General features: G+C 35.6%; 1 protein-coding gene across 1 annotated transcript in view; it reads right to left on the bottom strand.

Annotated features, from left to right (window-relative positions):
- Nucleotides 1-7,046: 7,046 nt before the first annotated feature.
- slc40a1 (solute carrier family 40 member 1) overlaps nt 7,047-17,706 on the bottom strand; it is a 16,507-nt gene continuing 5,847 nt past the window's right edge. Inside the window, exons 5-8 of the mRNA XM_020925435.2 lie at nt 14,316-14,442; nt 13,166-13,414; nt 11,959-12,615; nt 7,047-11,370 (exon numbers count right to left, since the gene is read on the bottom strand). Of these exons, the coding sequence (XP_020781094.1) occupies nt 11,048-11,370; nt 11,959-12,615; nt 13,166-13,414; nt 14,316-14,442 (1,356 nt within the window). The 3' untranslated portion in view covers nt 7,047-11,047. The remainder of the gene's footprint in view (nt 11,371-11,958; nt 12,616-13,165; nt 13,415-14,315; nt 14,443-17,706) is intronic.

The following is a 17,706-nucleotide window of genomic DNA, read 5'->3' as shown; positions in this document are numbered from 1 at the left end:
GTAAACACAGACATTCTCATTCTCATGACCAACATCACACCAATGTTCATGGGCACTGTACAGATACACACATTGCATTGTGGATATAATGATCATGTAATATGGGCTGGGTTCCTCATAAGCTGCTTCTGTGGTGATGAACTGCCCCCACCGATGCCTCATGGAGGACCAGGTTACTATCTCTGCGCTTGTTTACTGATTGTTTATGGAAACTACTGTGTGCTACAGGGTTATCTTCTATTCCAAATCAAGCCAAAAATAATCCACTTGACTGACCCTTCATAATCTAATAACTACATCTAAACAAGTAGATTTTAAAGAATGATTCAGCTTGATAACTACTTACAGGATTGGAGTTGGGGTATTAATGAGGTAGTTACTAGGCCTGAATTGTTAATTCTTTACTGAGGCTAAGTAAGATGCGGACATTATAAATATCTTGCATTACATAAGTTTAATTTTGTTAATTTAGCCCATAGTATCCAGTGTTCTTTTTACTTTTTCTGTCAAAGCACCAGTTGCTCCAATTATTTTCTGAAATAATCTGCTATTCAAGACTCAGAACTATAAAATAAAATAAAACAATAATACTATATGTGTATTTATTTAAAACTTGTTTGTTGTGTTCAGCAAGTCAAATACCCTATAAAAAGTAAATCTTTTTTAAACTGAACTTTTAAGCTAAAATCAGATGATCAGATTTTAGGTGTTATAAAGCTATTTAAGAGACATGTAAAAAGTAAACTAACTAAGCTTTCTTTTTGATCATGGTCCCTCTGATTACTCATGTTATAATTTATGGTTTGTAGTCATATAAATAAATTGAAATATCCAGAAATCAGATTATAATCAGGTTTTGGTGTTCACATATAGGTCGGTTATATAGCATTTTATAACTTGAAAATGCTATAACAATACATGCCACAAACTTGATTTCCCAGTGATTTCTTTTCATCCAAAGTCCATATTTCTTTTCTTTTTCTTCTGTATGATGAACCTAGTCAGGGGTCAAGGTTATGAGACCAGTACAGCTTTTGTTGTGTAATTCAGTGAACTTTGACACAGTTACTGCCTGGAAAGACGAATGGGAATTTCGCACATTCTCACAGACGTATTAAAACAACATGAGTTCAATGAGCAAGTAAGCAGTTTATCTGATCTATAGACTTGCATTTTCATTTCCCTATATGTTTAGAGACGGTGTCAAGTGTATAGTCATGTGCTCTATATGTCCCGTCAGTCCTGATGAACAAAGTATGCTCTAAAAAGTATTACTGCTCATGTGTCAAGGCGGGGTAGTATTCAGTTACATTTCCTTGAGTTTACTTGAGAACTTTTTAAAGAAATTGTACTTTTACTCGTCTTCAGTATTTTTAAAAATTGAAATAACAGTACTCTTACTTGAGTAAAAGTTTTTGTTACTCTTCCCACAGTAAGTCTACAAGTGACAAAGTTTTATGTTGAGAATATGAAATATGAACATTTGTGTTTCTTGTTCTCAGATATTCCTTCAGATATGAGAACACTGAAGGTTGCTTACATCAAAATAATGTAATTGGTATGGTATGGTATGGTATGCTTTTTATTTGTATAGGAAAAACGCACAACAAGACAGAAGTCAGGGGAAAGATACTGGTGCCAGGTTATAGCGTCTCTGAGGTGGAAATACTAAAATACACATTCATTGTATATAAATAAAGTGACCAAAAATACATTAAAACTGATATTATTTAGGGTTACAGTGTTTCTCTTAGCATCCTTAGCCATTCTTAGCAGCACCATGAAAAAATCTGAAAAGCAAACAAATATTTGCAAATATGATTAGATTTTCCAAATTTAATAAATTGTATTTTGCAAGAATAGGACAGTGGTGATACTGTTGGGGTTTCTTATCATGAATCTTAACCGCACATTTATACAGTGACTCAACAGGTTTCAAGGCTGTGTTGTGCCTGCGACCAGCTCGTCATGAAGTACAAGAAACATGATATGATTGTGGAGTTAAAATACATGTGCAAGGCCTCCGTGGTCAGTGACCCTCGTATGTCTGAAATTTGAGAGGTTATATTTGAATGAGTTGCAGAGTCTTTTTTTTTTGTGTGTGTGTGTGATTTTTAAAAGTAAATAAGTAAGTCCATTCAGTAACATTCAGTAATAACAATTTGCTCATTTATAAAAAAAATATCTGAGCAATTTGCTAATTTGTGCTTGTTTGTAAAATACATGGCAACTGTCTTATTTAAATCTAACACCAGACAGGAACTCTGAAGCCAGGCAGCCACTTTTCTCGCTTCAGTCTCTTTGCTACCTCACTTGCATTTTTTTCATGGGTGAATACAACATTGTCATCAGCACACATCATTATCTTGACATCACACACTCAGGGGAGGTCATTTATGTATAGACTAAAAAGCAGAGGCCCAAGGATCGAGCCCTGTGGCACCCCTATTGTACAGCTTTGTAGACAGGATAAGGTGTTGTTTGCTCTCACACATGGCCGTCTCCTCCGCAGGTACGATGCAAGCCAGTCTATTTCAGAGTAGTAGTAGTAAAATACAAAATCTCTTTACTGAGAAGTATTTCAACACTTTAGACAAATTTGTTAATCTTAGAGAAAATTATGAAGGTATTACGGTATTTTCAGGTGAACATAGCAAAAAAGTAATACAAATTTAACACTGATTTGAATGGTTACAGTAGCATGGGATTTCAATGAACCTGTAGCAGAGTCTGAAAATGTGAAATCTGAAAATGTGTAACAATGCATATGTCTCTCACTATGACAACTTATCTGAGTTCAGTGACCAAAGACGTAAGTTTATGTATAATCATGCATTTTCATTTCCCTATAAGTTTAGAGAAACTGTAACCACATTGTCATATGGATTATGTAGAAGTAAGCTCTGTTTTTAGTTTATGCCTACGTTATCATGAACACTGCCAAGGCTGTCTACATCAAAATAAGTGAATTTTAAAATGCTTTGGATGATGTTATTCAAGTACAGGATGTAGCATTAGAAATTGTACAATATTAATATAATCAGACGTATAAAAAATAGAAAATTGTGTAGAAAAATCATGGTATTTTCAGTTAGACAGTTGCAATTAAATTAATAAAAGGTATAACATTTAAAGTGTGTTTCAGGGCTTTCATTGAACCTCATGTTTTTGAGGAGGTGACCAGATTCTAATATGGCTTTAAGCTCATTTCTAGACATATTGTTACAAAAGTGGAGTATTTAACTTTCTTTTATCAGCTTTCTAATAACTCAGTAGAGTGTTTCTCTTTATTGAATCAAGCTTATTGTTGTACTGTATGAGATAATATTATTTGCTCATATTAATACTGTGGAAATAGACTAAACATTATATTCATTCATATATATTTGCCCATAAAGTGATCATACATAAAGATTTTTTTTTAAACATATTGTAAGTCATTTCTTGGAATCTTGTCCTAACGGTTGTATCTGTATCCACTGATCTGATCTTGAGGCCTAGCAGTGCTATCTCTACCGCTATCAGTGAAATATGGTTCCACTTCACCTTTGAAATGACTGTAAATGTTAAAAGCTTATAGTACCTGGAAATATACACAACTTTGACCTGTCTAGCTGAGTAAGTAAGTGCAAGTCAGTAGCTAATATCCTTATGCGATCTTTATTAGAAAACCTGGATTGCTGCCAGTGCACTTCACACGTATCTTGAGTCCAGCTTTCCAGAAACTTGAATCAACACATTTTTATAGGTTGAGGGAGTTAAGTTAAGACTATAGTATGTGGTTCTCAACAAAAAGGTATTTGCAAAATAAAATAAAAAAGGGGGATGGGTGAAAATGCAATATAGACCTTTTTTCATAACGTCAACATCACTTCCGGTTAATGCTTCTCTATGGCAAAATATCTGCCGAAATTTCTCACGTATTTTCCACCAGATTCATAAATCTGCCTATCCCATCACCAAAACTTCATTCATCAAGGTCAACAAAGGACATATTCTGTCCATGAAGAATTTATCCACAACTATCAGTGTAAGAAAGACGAAAACTTAAAAGCTAACAACAATTAGCATTAGTGAACTACTGAGCAAAATTAACATTATGGTCATGAAGAAAACATAAGTAACTTCTAGGGATGTCACAATAACCGAAATATCGTGATATCATATTGTCAAAAGTCTCACAATAGTATTGTGGGATGTCACAATATATCCAATCATAAGTTCCTTTGCTTAAATGTGTTGTTTTACAGCCGCAATAGGTAATAAACATTGGGAACTACATATCCCATGATTCATTTCAGCTCAGACAACATGAAGTAAACGTGTGAACAGCTTTTTAACTTGAATTCTTGGGATTATGACAGTAATAATTCACACCAAAATCTTGTCAGGGTATTTTAACAGCAAAACAGTGTCCCATCTACAGTTATATTATATTAGTCTCTCCAAAATATTGTAATAAATATCATAGCATGAGATGCATATCGTGATAATATTGTAGCAAGAGATTTGGATATTGTTACATCCCTAGTTAACTTGTTAACTCAAAAAAATCAATTTCATGATGTAGATATTAGCATAGACAGAGAGATTTGTGCAGTTTAAATGCGACACATGTAATCTGAACATCTGTAGCATTCGATCTGTGAAATCTCTCTGTCTATGCCAATATCTACATTATGAAATCGATTTTTAATTTTAATTGTAGAATCAGTCTGAGTTATTTATTAATGAATTACTTACTTATGTTTTATTCATGACCATAATGCTAATTTTACTCAGGAGTAGTTCACTAAGCTAGTCGTTCTCCTTTATGTTTTTGTCTTTCTTACCTTGATAGCTGTGGATAAATTCTTCATGGACATGTCCTTTGCCGACCTTGTTGGATGAAGATTTGGTGATGGGGCAGATTGATGAAGCTGGTGGAAAATACGGAAGACATTTCCACAGACATTGTGCCATAGAAAACCATTAACCAGAAGTGATGTTTACTCTACATCGGGGCACTTCCAGCCATTGTAAAAAAAGGTCACAAATTTGACTCTTGTGAGCTTAAGGCCATGTTATTACCTCATCACAAACATACCTAGTGTTGTGTTCTGTTTCATTCACACATGTTTGAGTAATCCTTTATACAGGTGCTCTTCAAGGATGACACACTTGAGATGAGGACAAAATGCTCTGTTCCAGCTTGTGATTTCGTACAGTGGTAGTTTTCGAGTTAAGATACGTTTTACATTTTGTTCAGGAGAGATTGGCAATTCAGAATTTGCACAGTAATGCTAACAACTAGCATGCTAACTGATGGAATAGATGCAGAGAGCATGCAACAGACTTATTTTGAGCAGTATATATTATGTATATAAACTGGTGCTAAAAAAGACAAGATACGAATTTGACTCAAATACATAAAAATTGGGGGCAGAGCTTTTAAGACAGCAAAAATCAAATCAGACACGATGAAAAATGTGCTAAGCGGTCTCCCTGTTAAACCCAGGCCTTCAAACATTGGCTTCTGTTTAAAAGACTCTTTGTGTTAAGCCTCTGCAGCTCAAGTCTCAGTCTGTGAGGGAAAAAAGTTTCTTTGCAACAAATTAGCTGCCAAGTTTGTGGTATGTGACCTTGCACTGTGTAGTTTTTCTGGTAGAGGGTTCACGGTCTTTTTTTATTAATCTCCATGGAGATCTTGTTGCTTTGTCTGAAATGTTCCACAGTATGCCACCTATAATCTGCCTTCATTAAGACGGAAGGCAGACACCACCAGCTCAATATACAGGTCAGATCTGTGGAGAGGCAACCCCGCTTACAAATGAAAAGTTACTCCCTCTTTAAAGATACTCTCCACATTTTCATTTGAAGAAAATAAATTATTCAATAGTACTATTGAAAAAGTAGGGACAAAATTTGGGGCTTGATCAAGACAATAATTTCCTCTGTTTTGTGTGTTGTAACAGAGGGAAAATTATAAAGTATATTTAAAATAACCTGTCCCAAAAAAGGTTGACAGTAGGCAAGGCAAATTTATTTATGTAGCACAATTCACACATAAAGTAATTCAAAGTGGTTTACAGAAAAAGAAATACATTAAAATCACAATACAAACATATCAAAACATAAATAATCATCATAAAATTAAAAAGAGAGAGAGAAGCATGCAGAAAGAAAAATGAAAACCTTTCAGTCATCTGCAGAGATAAACAGAAGTGCTTTGAGCCTGGATTTAAACAGCATCAAAGAAGAGTCCTGTCTCACATGTTCAGGAAGACTGTTCCAGGTTTTAGCTGCATGAATCTGAAACTCCCCATGTTTAGTTGGGACTCTGGGCACCAGCAAGAGGCTGGTCCCTGAGCTCCTCAGAGTGTGAGGTGGTTCATGTGGCACTAACATGTGAAAGATGTACTTTGATGCTTGGCCATGGAGAGACATGTTCACAAGTAGAGCTGCTTTAAAGTCTATTCTCTGAATCATAGGAGCCAGTGCAGAGACGTGAGTACAGGACTTATGTGCTTGTACTTCCTAGTTCTTGTCAGGACCCGGGATGCAGCGTTCTGGATGGACTGCAGCTGTCTCACAGCTCATTTGGAGAGGCCAGTGAGAGGCCATTACAATACACAGAGTCTGTCTGCCAAAAGAGTGTTATTACAAAGGAAGTGGTGCTATTTTTAAATCAAGGACAGTGCAATCTCTCATTGGTCCCTGAGTGAAAGGTTTCAAAGTTATGTTCATGGTGTAGATTTTATGAGCTGTGTGTCTCATGAAAATGTTAATGCTGTCTCAAGATTGATCCACAGAATGGCAAGAAACTTGTTTTTCATTTATTATATCCAGAATAAATACTTCAATTCTTTACAAACATGTGTCTGGTAATTCTCCCTGAGTTCAGATGGGCGTGATTGCCAATTGGGGATGTGCATAGTCCATCTGTATTAAAAAAATATGGCTGCTTACGAGGAAAAGAGACTATCAGATATTACAGGGGACTGAAAAAATGAAATGAATGGATTTGTCAGGCAAAATGAACGTGCAGTCAATAACAATTAGAGGCATTCTGAATACATTTCTGTTTTATTCAAGACTTCATGCGTTACAAGCAGTACCAACGGCATCATACAATAAAAGTGGAGTGCGATTACTACAGATATGATTTTGTGTCATTGATTTCTTTTGTTCACCGTAGTAAAATAAACATAATAACACTGAAATACACAGATTAAAGCAGGTACATATGATGCACTCAGACTGGAATCGCTCCAAACTCAAATTTTGTAAATATATAAAAAAAAAACACAAATACAAACATACAATATAGTTTAACATTTTCTATTGACAGACACTTTTAAGTATTTACAAAAAATATTGTTTCCTGAATGACCAACTTTTAAAAGCTGGAACTGTCCATTATAACTTTGATTTAGTATAGTAAGTGAGGATATAGTAGTAGTAGATGTAGTATTGATTGCTAGTTTAAAATGACTTGTTTTATATTGCTCATTATGAAGGAATTACATAGATAGAAGTATATTATAGTGCTTTGTTATTCTTGGATTTTCAAAATAAGTATGGCTTATATGTCTATGGATTTTTATTTTTTTTCACAAAACTGTTGTAACCTTTGAACTTGGTCACGTGTGCGTTGGACAGCTGTGAAGGCATGTTATAAAATAAGGCCTTGAAAAGTACTGAGAAAAAGATATACCAAGAAGCTATGGATTACAGTACAGGAGATACTTATTCTGGCTGGTATTGCTTTATAATGGAAGCTGGGTTGAATTTAGGGTGGGCGATATAGCAACAGAAACTACAGATATAGATTTTTTTTTTTTTTTTTTTAAGAAAAAACGCTAGATTCCAATTAAAGTTTTTTAGGACAACTCATAAACATATATTTTTAACATTGCCTTTAAGTTAAAAATGTATGTAGAGTTGAACAATCTGGCAAAATATCCAACTGTGAATATTCTGACAAGTTTTGCGAGTATTGTGAGTTAGAGTGTGTTTTTATATGGCCCACCCTTAAGTACTATTGACATTTATAAGCTGCATAATCTTTGTAATTGCATGCTTTGATTTGAATATTGCCATTTTCTTCAGCAAGCATTAAAGGGGAGGTATTAACTGTTAACACACAACATATTTAGATCACCATGGTTACCTTTTGTTGGTTTGAAAATGCTATATTCACCGAAAATGACAAGTTGAATTGGTTATGTTTTTGATGAAGGAACAACGTTATAACAGAAAGAAAGCTAGCAGCAGAAAGCTCCAAAAAGTTGATTTAGCATAATACCCCCTCTTTAAGAATCAATACAGAAATTCAAAAGTAAAGTCACAATGATTAACCTAAGTGCAATTACACACATGTTGCTAACTGCTAAATGCTTGAAGTAACAATTAAGAGACCAACCTTTCCAGAAAACATGCACAATCTTTCAATAAACATTACAATACATTTTGTAGGTTAAAATATGTGCCTTTTTAACCAACCCCTCTCAAAATTAAATAAGTCTATATCAAGATCAAGTTTGTGCTACTGGGATAAAGGAGCAAGCCAGGATTGTGCAAAAGTACTGATCAACAATTACTTAAAGTGCCTGTGTAACAATCACGTCTGAAAATCACTCCAAACATTGAAATCAAAGGTCAAAGAGATCACAGTAAACTAAGAGTAAGGTACATTATAAGCAGTATTATGTCGGTATGTAGTAAAATAGATAAATATAACTGGTATAAAACACCTTCTGTGAAAATATGATGTTCATTTGGTCTTTTAAAAGTGTTTTTTTCCGAGTTGAGAAGTTGTTTCTTCCCAAATTATAATATAAAATTAAGTTGATACAAAAATACTAACTGCACTTAAACAATGTAGTTACATTTTTAAGAGAGGGTCCAATGAAAGATAGGACCACAAGGCATGTTTTTTTTTGTTCAAAGCCTCTATTAAAGGAGCACTATGTAACATTTCTGGTGTGTGGGGGGGTCAATTGCCAAAAGCATGGAGTCTTACAGTGAGTGGACTCACCACTCCTGAGAACTAACCTGTAACTTGGCCTAGTGGCATCACCTCTCATCTCCATGAACATAAGTTTAATGCTATACTGCGGAACCTTCCAGACAAATAGATCCCTTATCAGAAAAGTTACATATTGCACCTTTTAAGAGTTCTGTATTTGTAGTTAAAGACATAAATCAGTGTAACGTTTTGGTGTGTGTGTGTGTGTTTTTTTTTCCCAGTTTCTCAACTCCAAAAAACAAACTTCCCGATTTTTCCAAGACCAGAACCGCATGAACACTACTCATTCCTGTCACCTGATGTTTTTAAAAATATACATTTGGAATGCTTAGTTTCCCTCTCGCCCTTTGAATGCCACACATATGGACTTTTAAACTTTGGTAACGGTGCATAGTATGGTCCAAGCACTCACACACAATACTGAACAATAACAAAAACATACTTTCTAACATCACCTGAATAAATACAACTGTCTTATTTATGTGCAGTTTGGAGAGACTAAATCCTAGTTAAATATATGAGAACCGCTACCACTGTAAGTGACTGTTAAAGTTATGTGAAAGCAAAGCACAGCAAGCCACAGAAGCAACAATACAGAAAAGCACTTATGTATGAGTAAGAGTGTAGATAGCACCAACAAGAATTAATTTTAAGATCAAATTATTGCTAATTAAACAATGATAAATATTTACCCACTACTCCACCAAACCATGTAATAATTAGAAAAACATGAAAACCTGTCATATGCACTTTAAAATGAGCAAAGTTTAAACTAAAACTGTATGGATTAACATGAGGGTTGCTTGATTCTAAAATAATTACGATTATTTGTTTTAATTAGTTTTGTCTAATGTTAACCTTTAGTAGATTAGACAAGTGAAATTCATATACTGTGTATGAATTTGCATATAAAGTATATGATGTATATGGTGTTTTTTAGACCCTTGAACAACTTTAGTTCAAACTAGGCACATTTGTAGATTTCTGGCAGAAAACACCCAAATCTGAGTGTGTGTTGCCTTCAGTGGCCTACAATTTCCAGTAGTTGGTGACATCACAAAAGCCTGTCCTGATTACACCCTACCCCCCACCACTCTCTCCTTTAGTCCTCCAGGTACTGTTCCATTTATCTTACCTGGAAAAATCCTGACTCATCACTGTACCAGTGGCTGGTATGCATATGGATCTGTATAACAAATACAGAAAGTGAGATCCTTCTGGGTTTCCAAGTAACCATTTAGCAGCTTGAAATGTGGTTGTGGGTGGAGTTTAGGTGTTTAGTCCTACTGACATTGATTATGTCAGCAATAACTGTAATCGTGATTTAAACTAAATGGAAATTAGTACTAATCTAGGTTTAAATTGTTAAACTTGGTTGGTGCTATCTAGAAATAAAAACTACTCTACCAAGCTGAAGCACCTACTGTAACTATTCGTGAGTTTCACAATGATGAAGATTAGGACCATGGTCATAGTGATTAATAATTTAAATCAAAATCTTTTGAAAGGGAAACAGTCCTGAAAATGTTTCATATGCTGAAAGTGACCCATGAATATTTTTGTTAGCTAGGTGTAGGGTGCATGTCGTGTCTTAAGCCTGATTTTATAACCAAATTGGAAGGCAGGGATATTTGCATGTTTTCTACAAAGCTGCTAAACTAAAAGGCCAAGAAAATCAAGCTAGTAGTAAGTAACATATTGCTTCATCCCTCTCTAACTCATGAAAATAATGACTGGCCACGGTATTCATGAGTTCCAGCTTCCTGTTATATGGTGCCATTTTCTGGACGGTTGACCATTTATAAGATGTAATATTTTGTCTTGAATTGTAAATTGTGGAAAAGGTCCTAACATTTCATCTTTCTGAAACTCAGGGACAGTTAAAAACAATGCTAATTGTTTTACATAAAGTGAATAGTTTAAGTTACGTATCTACCCTACAACAATGCAGGCTGTTAGTTGCAATAGCGAAGTTAGCAAAGCTTGAAGAAATAGGTATATAAAAACAATGTAACTAGAATTGAGTCTCTTTTAATTTTAGACAGTGGCAGCAGTTAGCGAGGACGGATTTTCCACATTTTCAACTTTCTGCTCAGGCGAACAACAGAGGAACAGGCGACTACCAAGACTTTTAAATGCAAACCGGAAGTACATCATGTGACCCATCGCTACGAAGGAGACGGAGATGATGACAAGGAGGCCGAAGGCTTCAGGGTTGGGGGCTAAAATCACCATGATGAAGTGAAGAAGGTCCAGAAGGTAGTTCATGGAGTTTTGAACACCGTTGATAACGCCACGTTCTGATTCCACCACGTTTTCCTGGATAAGCTGAGTCACTGTTAAGTCGAAGGACCACAGGCCTAAAAGGAAAGATAAGAGAAAAACAGTGAATAAATGTCAAACAATAAGGTGGCTGATACTGGTTAATTACAGTCCAAAGCAACCTATAGCCGATAAGCTCCGCTGATATTTTTGGGCTGATATTTAGGGGACGAATTTTATTATTTTCCTCAAATTTTGTAATTTAAATTGACTAAAAACTCACCCGCAGTTCTTTTTTTTTACCTCAAACCAAGAGATCTGTGTGGTCACATTTTGTGCAGTTATCTCCTTATGCTTAATTGCTAAAATAAAGCTTTGTGTATTTTTAGGCAGCAGATTGACCAAACATGAATAGCTGACTGTTACAAATCTGTCACCTTATATTGTTGTAGAGAAAGTTCAAAGCAGTCATTTGTTTTATTAAGGAAGTAAAATTAGCCAAGTCAGGCTGAATATGGAAATTAGAGGCAAGAAAGATGCCAATGTCTCCATAGTGAGTAAATCTACACTATGTAACTGTCTATTAAACTATAAATATAACTGTCACTAAAATAAGATAAACTATGGTTCACTAATACACGGCCATCAAAATAAGTTGAACTGATTGATTATAAAATGTCTCTTACCCATTCTAGCAGCAATGACTCCAGCGAACAGCAGGCTCACAGACAAGTAGGACTGCAGGGGGGGCACTTCCTCTGCAGTCGTGGTCATACTCGCAGCTGTCGTCATGGCAGTAGCATTCACTCTGCTCACCATGCCTGTCAAACTGTGATCGGCTTCAGGCAATGCCTTCTCCCCCACCAGATGTGTGTAGAGATCTTCAAATGGTGAAACTGTCAGATCGAATGGACTCCCAGGTGCAAATACCGACACCACACACAGCACAAGGCAGGACAATTGAGCCACGCCCGAAATGAACCCGGTACGGATCAAACCGCACTTTTTCCGAATCCAGGTGAATGCCACGGTACCACAGATTCCTGATATTGCAGAAGCGCCCATCAGCAAACTCAGCACAGAGCCATTTAAGCCCTGCGTGTAGGCGTATCCTGTGGTGATACAGTCAAACCCGAGGACGGTCATGTAAAGGAAGGCCAGGGACATGCCGGCGAAGAAGATGTTTTGGTTGTAGTAGGAGATCCAGCCGGATTTAAGGGTTCGGAGAGGCTCGGAAACCTGGTAACAGCAGCCGTTTTTCTGTGGAGATTCGGGATTGGTTGCCACGGAATCAGTCATGAGCGGCTGAGAGGACTCTTCTGGGCTCTGACCGTTCTCCAGCTCTGTGAAAGAAAAAAATTGACACTTTAAAATTAGATATTTATCTGACTTAGGATGGGGAATTGCATTGAAGGTGATATTTCTGTGCCTAGAATGTTCCCCAGTATGGCTTTTCATTTTTATATTTGATGGAGACAAGCAGGATGCTATCAGGCCAAGTTACAGATCAATTTGTGAAAATGTCAGCACTCTCATTGTAAGAATGCATGTTTTTCAAGGCACATTTGAGCAATAAAAAAACTGTACTGGTAACTGAAAAAATGTAGGACAGACAAGTTCAGTGTCAAACTGTCTCGAAGTAACAACTGACCCTACTTCACTCTATTGATGTAAATTCAGAAATAGGTAGATAAATATTTTACAGATACAGAAGGAATTTCAATAATGAAAATATAGAATAAAAAATGTTTTATTTAAATAGACAAACTTTGGTAAATTTTGTATATAAATGCAATCAGATGATGACAATCCTAGCATAACAGATGGGTTTATATGCACAAACAGGTGAAAGTAACCCTGTATGTATTTTGTAACAGATCTTTGTGAACATACCTCTGACAGGGCTGAGGTCCTTGAGTTCCTGCTGTTGTGGGTCTTTCTGTCCGGCCTTGATTGCGAGTGCAGGAGTTTTCTGATAGACTTTCCAGAGGAGAGAGTACTCCACACACATGGACACCAGGTTCCACCCCGAGATGAACCCACAGCCGATGAAGTGCGACCCATACGCCATCACCTGCCCCACCAGCATCGGAGCCAGGATATTGGTCAGCTGATCGATGATGCGTACGGTTGCATTCATGTCTGTAAAAACACCAGAAAGATACAGCTGGGTTTCATAATAAACAACATACATTTGTGGTTAAATGAAGTGGGGGTGAGCCAAATTACTGTTCTAAATAATAAATAACAGCATATTTCTGGTTGTGATTATTGCACTGAAAAACATAGACAAATACAGTATGTGTCCTTGCTCTGAGTGGGCTTGCATCTCTAAAAAACTGTTACTTTTACTATTTCAGAAAAATACCTTTGCCATGTATTGAAGAAGGTATTTGTATAAAAAACAAAATTGAGCCGTTATAGTTCATTCCCTTCCCATCTATCCTATACAGAAAGATAAGTAGATTTAGTAATTATCGTGACAGGCTTTCTAAAATGATGTATTCCTTTACTCTATCACATGAATACAGCATCATACCATCATAACATCTTCTAACAAACTCATTTACAGCCCTCTCGCAGTTTAAGTTCATCAGGTTCAGTGGAGTAAAGGAGGTTTAGTATCATGTGAGGAGATCTTTTAAACTGCTTACAACCACTGACTTGAAAGAATTATTGGAACATTACGAGGAGAGAAAAAATGAGTTCTTGAGTCAGCATCCGGAGGTCAAAGTCTGAACACGGAAACAATATGTGATAAACCGATCACGTGAGGCCTACTTTTGATAAGATGAATCTGCTATCGGACTAGTCCTGGTTCAGTCCAGGGTTAGTCCTGGTCTAGACCTGATTTAGTTATATATTAGTGATACTCGTGGTTTTGAGGTCTAGTCTAAACCCACTTGAGTTCTGGTTAAGCTAAAGTACGCCTATGATGCAAGCTGCTAAAAATATTTGCTGTATTGTTAATTATAGAATTATTTGTTTATAGTTCTCAAATCCCAAAATGTAATAAATGAATTGGGGCCAAACGAGTACAAACCTGCTAATTTGCTGCTGTCCTGCCCTGCCACTACCACCACCCAGTCCCTCTGAATGGTGATGGACATGGCTGTGCTAGCAAGGTTAGCGATGTTAGCGATGGTGATGACCAGGATGTAGCAGGTGGTCTGAAAAACAAAAGTAAACCGTTTTTCCTATGATTGTTTACCATTCAAAGTGTATGGTCATAAAACATGATAAGAGAATTCATTCAATTATTCATGTATTTATTTCCACCAGACATTTTAAGTACAGCATGTTGAAGGGCTAAAACTTAACAGCTTACACTAATGGAATAGCTTTTACAGGTATGTGTATATTTTCTTATTAAATTAACTCGATGTAAGTTTAGTTTTTAGTTGTTTTTTAGGTCCACAGTGTTTCTAAAGCAAGAGAGTGAAGTTTAATATCATACTATGCAATATTCAAGGCAAAGCAATAAGATAACAAGAACAAGAAAATGAGAAATCCTCCCCACCCAAATATTAAAATACATAGTGCACCTGTATTTGTTATTTAAATGGTAGTTAATTTTTTAACCAAGAAAGTCAGTGGAATTCACAATATATTTTACAGAGGATCCAGTTGTACGTGTTTTCTGTAGTGAGGGAACCGGTGTAACCTGAGTGGTAACCAATGCGACCTTTGAACCCAACCATCTTGAAATTAGACAGAAGAAGCACTGTGTCACCACACTTAACACTGGAAGTACAAAAATGCTGATACAAAGTATGTAAAATAATAAGGTTCCCATTAGATTGGTGCATATCACATAGCTTTGACAGAGCCTAGTGTTGTCACACTGCTAAAATTTCAAACTTGATTTCGATACTAAGGAATAGACTTGATACTCACCAATTCTGACACCACTATGATAATAAAAAACTCTCTTTATTTAGACTACAGAATGTGACTTTCATTTATATTAACATGTGGTGTTATATCAGTGTAATGCCTAGGTTCCATAGTGGTAAACAGTACACTCGCCTATGTGGTCTTATACTTGTTTGGAAACTATTAATATTATAAGTTTATTCAGGAAAGGTACATTTCTGTCCTGTCAATGTGACTTTTTTAATATTGACACTTGCTCAAATCAGTATTTAGTTTCGATACTAGTTTTAGTAATCAATTTCCAAACTGATAAGGTAGTAAAGCAATTCAAATGATAATATACGTTCTATGTAATACCATTATATATAATATAATGTTAAATTAAATAATGCACCATAACAGCTTTACACACAGTAAATTGAAGTGCTTGTATAACGTTTACCCTCTTGTTCTCTTATAATCCTGTAAATGCTTTTAAACTGGCCTGGCTGGTCCCTCCTTTGCAGCTCATGTGACTTTGGTGCTGCTGACCATCTCCAGTTTCACTATAATCTCTCAAATCTACACTCACTCACTTTCAAAACTTTCACCTTTATTACTCTATCAGCTCAGATCAAACGTGCATCTTGAGTTAAGTCTCAGACTGAGAAACTAAATTAAAGGGTGAACATTTCAGTGTTTACTATTTTATAATTTACAAAAATATCATTTCAAAAATGGTTATGGCTATAACTTTCTGTGTCTTCTTCTAAATCTTGACTTGTACAAATCAAGGACTGAGAAAAGAAGAGTGCATTCACACACTGGTTTGGTCCTGATTTGAGCCTAGTTTAAGCCCGATGTAGACTTGATTTGGTCCTGTTCTAGTCTTAAGTTCCACTGTAATGTTTGCGCAAGTGTGAATGCACCCTTTACTAACAGATAAACATTTTAAAATAGTGTTTTATATAAAATTTTACTACTTTAAAATATAGGACAAAACATGGAAGCCAAATAAAATATTATTAAAGATATATTGCATTAAAAGATAATGAAGCTATTTTAAAGCTACTCATTTTGGTAATTGCCACAATTAAGTCATCTGAACCATTCATCATATGTTGATTGTTTTACTGGCATATCAAAGTTCTATAAAGTAGCAATAAAATTACAACAAGCTTTTCAAATTTTAACTTTCAACTGAGACTTGATTTGGCAAAGGTTTGTTCAAATAACTTGGACTTATTCTGTAAAGTTAGCAGAATGTCCGTTGTTCCCTATGCCCTCGAAATGTAGTAGGATTCTTACAATACAGAAAGCCTATTGTGTTTCACCCAGTTTGCTCCTTCGCAACCTACACGGCCTGAATGTAAATATATGGAGTATTTATTTAGCCCTTAGGGCTGGTCAGTGGCAGATTACAATTTGAAGACGCATAGTTCAACAAGTGTAAACAAGCCCATGAAGCACAACAATGTTAAGACAAGTTGGCTAACTTAATCCTGCTTTGGTCCTGCTTTAGTCCAGGTATAGACTTGGTTTGGTCCTGTTCTAGTCCAGGTTTAGTTCTCAGTAGGGCAAGAACAATTAATTCTAATAACTGTGACTAATCAACTATTCATATATTTGTAATTCTATCTTTGATCATTGATACCTGGAGTATACAGAAAAGTACGTACCAAAGGACCTTTTATAAGAAAGACAGCCACATTTTAAAGCAAAAATTTATATAAAAAAAAAAAAAAAAAGAATAAAAAATTTCTAATTTTCATCAGTGATATACTTTATCTGTAAATATATCTAGAAGCTTAAGTCAGCATTTCCACCCTTATTTGGTTAAAATATATCTAAATTTAAATCAAGTCGACTAAAATAATTTTTAGCAGTGTTGTCACAATAAAAAAAAATAAAAAATTAATTTCAATACTAAAGAATTATATTTGTGTGGTGATGTTTATGTGATTTTTTTTTTTCAGTATTAATACTTGCTTAAATAAGTATCTAGTTTTGATACTGGTTTTAGCATTGATTAATATCTAATTTTCAATATTTTTGATAACCTAATTATTAGTTGCAGGCCTGCAGCCCTAGTAAAATTTTGGTTTAGTCCCAGTTTAGTGTAGTCTTGCACAGCAAGATGGATTCTTGTGATATTTGTGAGTTCACAAACTGATGAGAATCCATCTTAGTATGCGCCCACTGATGCAATAGGGCACGACAAGTGGTTGGCGAACAATCATAGAGCAGCACTAACTTTTGCATGGAAACCAAAGCCTATTTTAGTGTCAATACTATGACACTATGTTGTTAGTGAAAAACGAGTGGAAGGTAAGAGCTTTGTGCATTTGTGGACAGGGAAGATATCTGTGCTTCTGTCTCAATTGGATGTAACCGAAGTTAGATTTTTCATCTCATTCCACTTGAACCAATCAGATTCACATAGTGAAGCGTGAGCCAGGTTAAGTATAGTGCCAGTTTTCATGTGTTGTACAAGACAAGTATGCACTCGCCCTTTACACAACTGTTAATCCTGGTAACAAATCATTGCATCAACAACTTCCTAGTCTAAAATTGTCCAC

This window comes from Boleophthalmus pectinirostris, unplaced genomic scaffold, assembly GCF_026225935.1.
Source record: "Boleophthalmus pectinirostris isolate CB_2022bp ecotype Guang Dong unplaced genomic scaffold, ASM2622593v1 HiC_scaffold_1, whole genome shotgun sequence".
Classification (NCBI taxonomy): Eukaryota; Metazoa; Chordata; class Actinopteri; order Gobiiformes; family Gobiidae; genus Boleophthalmus; species Boleophthalmus pectinirostris.
This window is presented reverse-complemented; position numbering and strand designations above follow the sequence as displayed.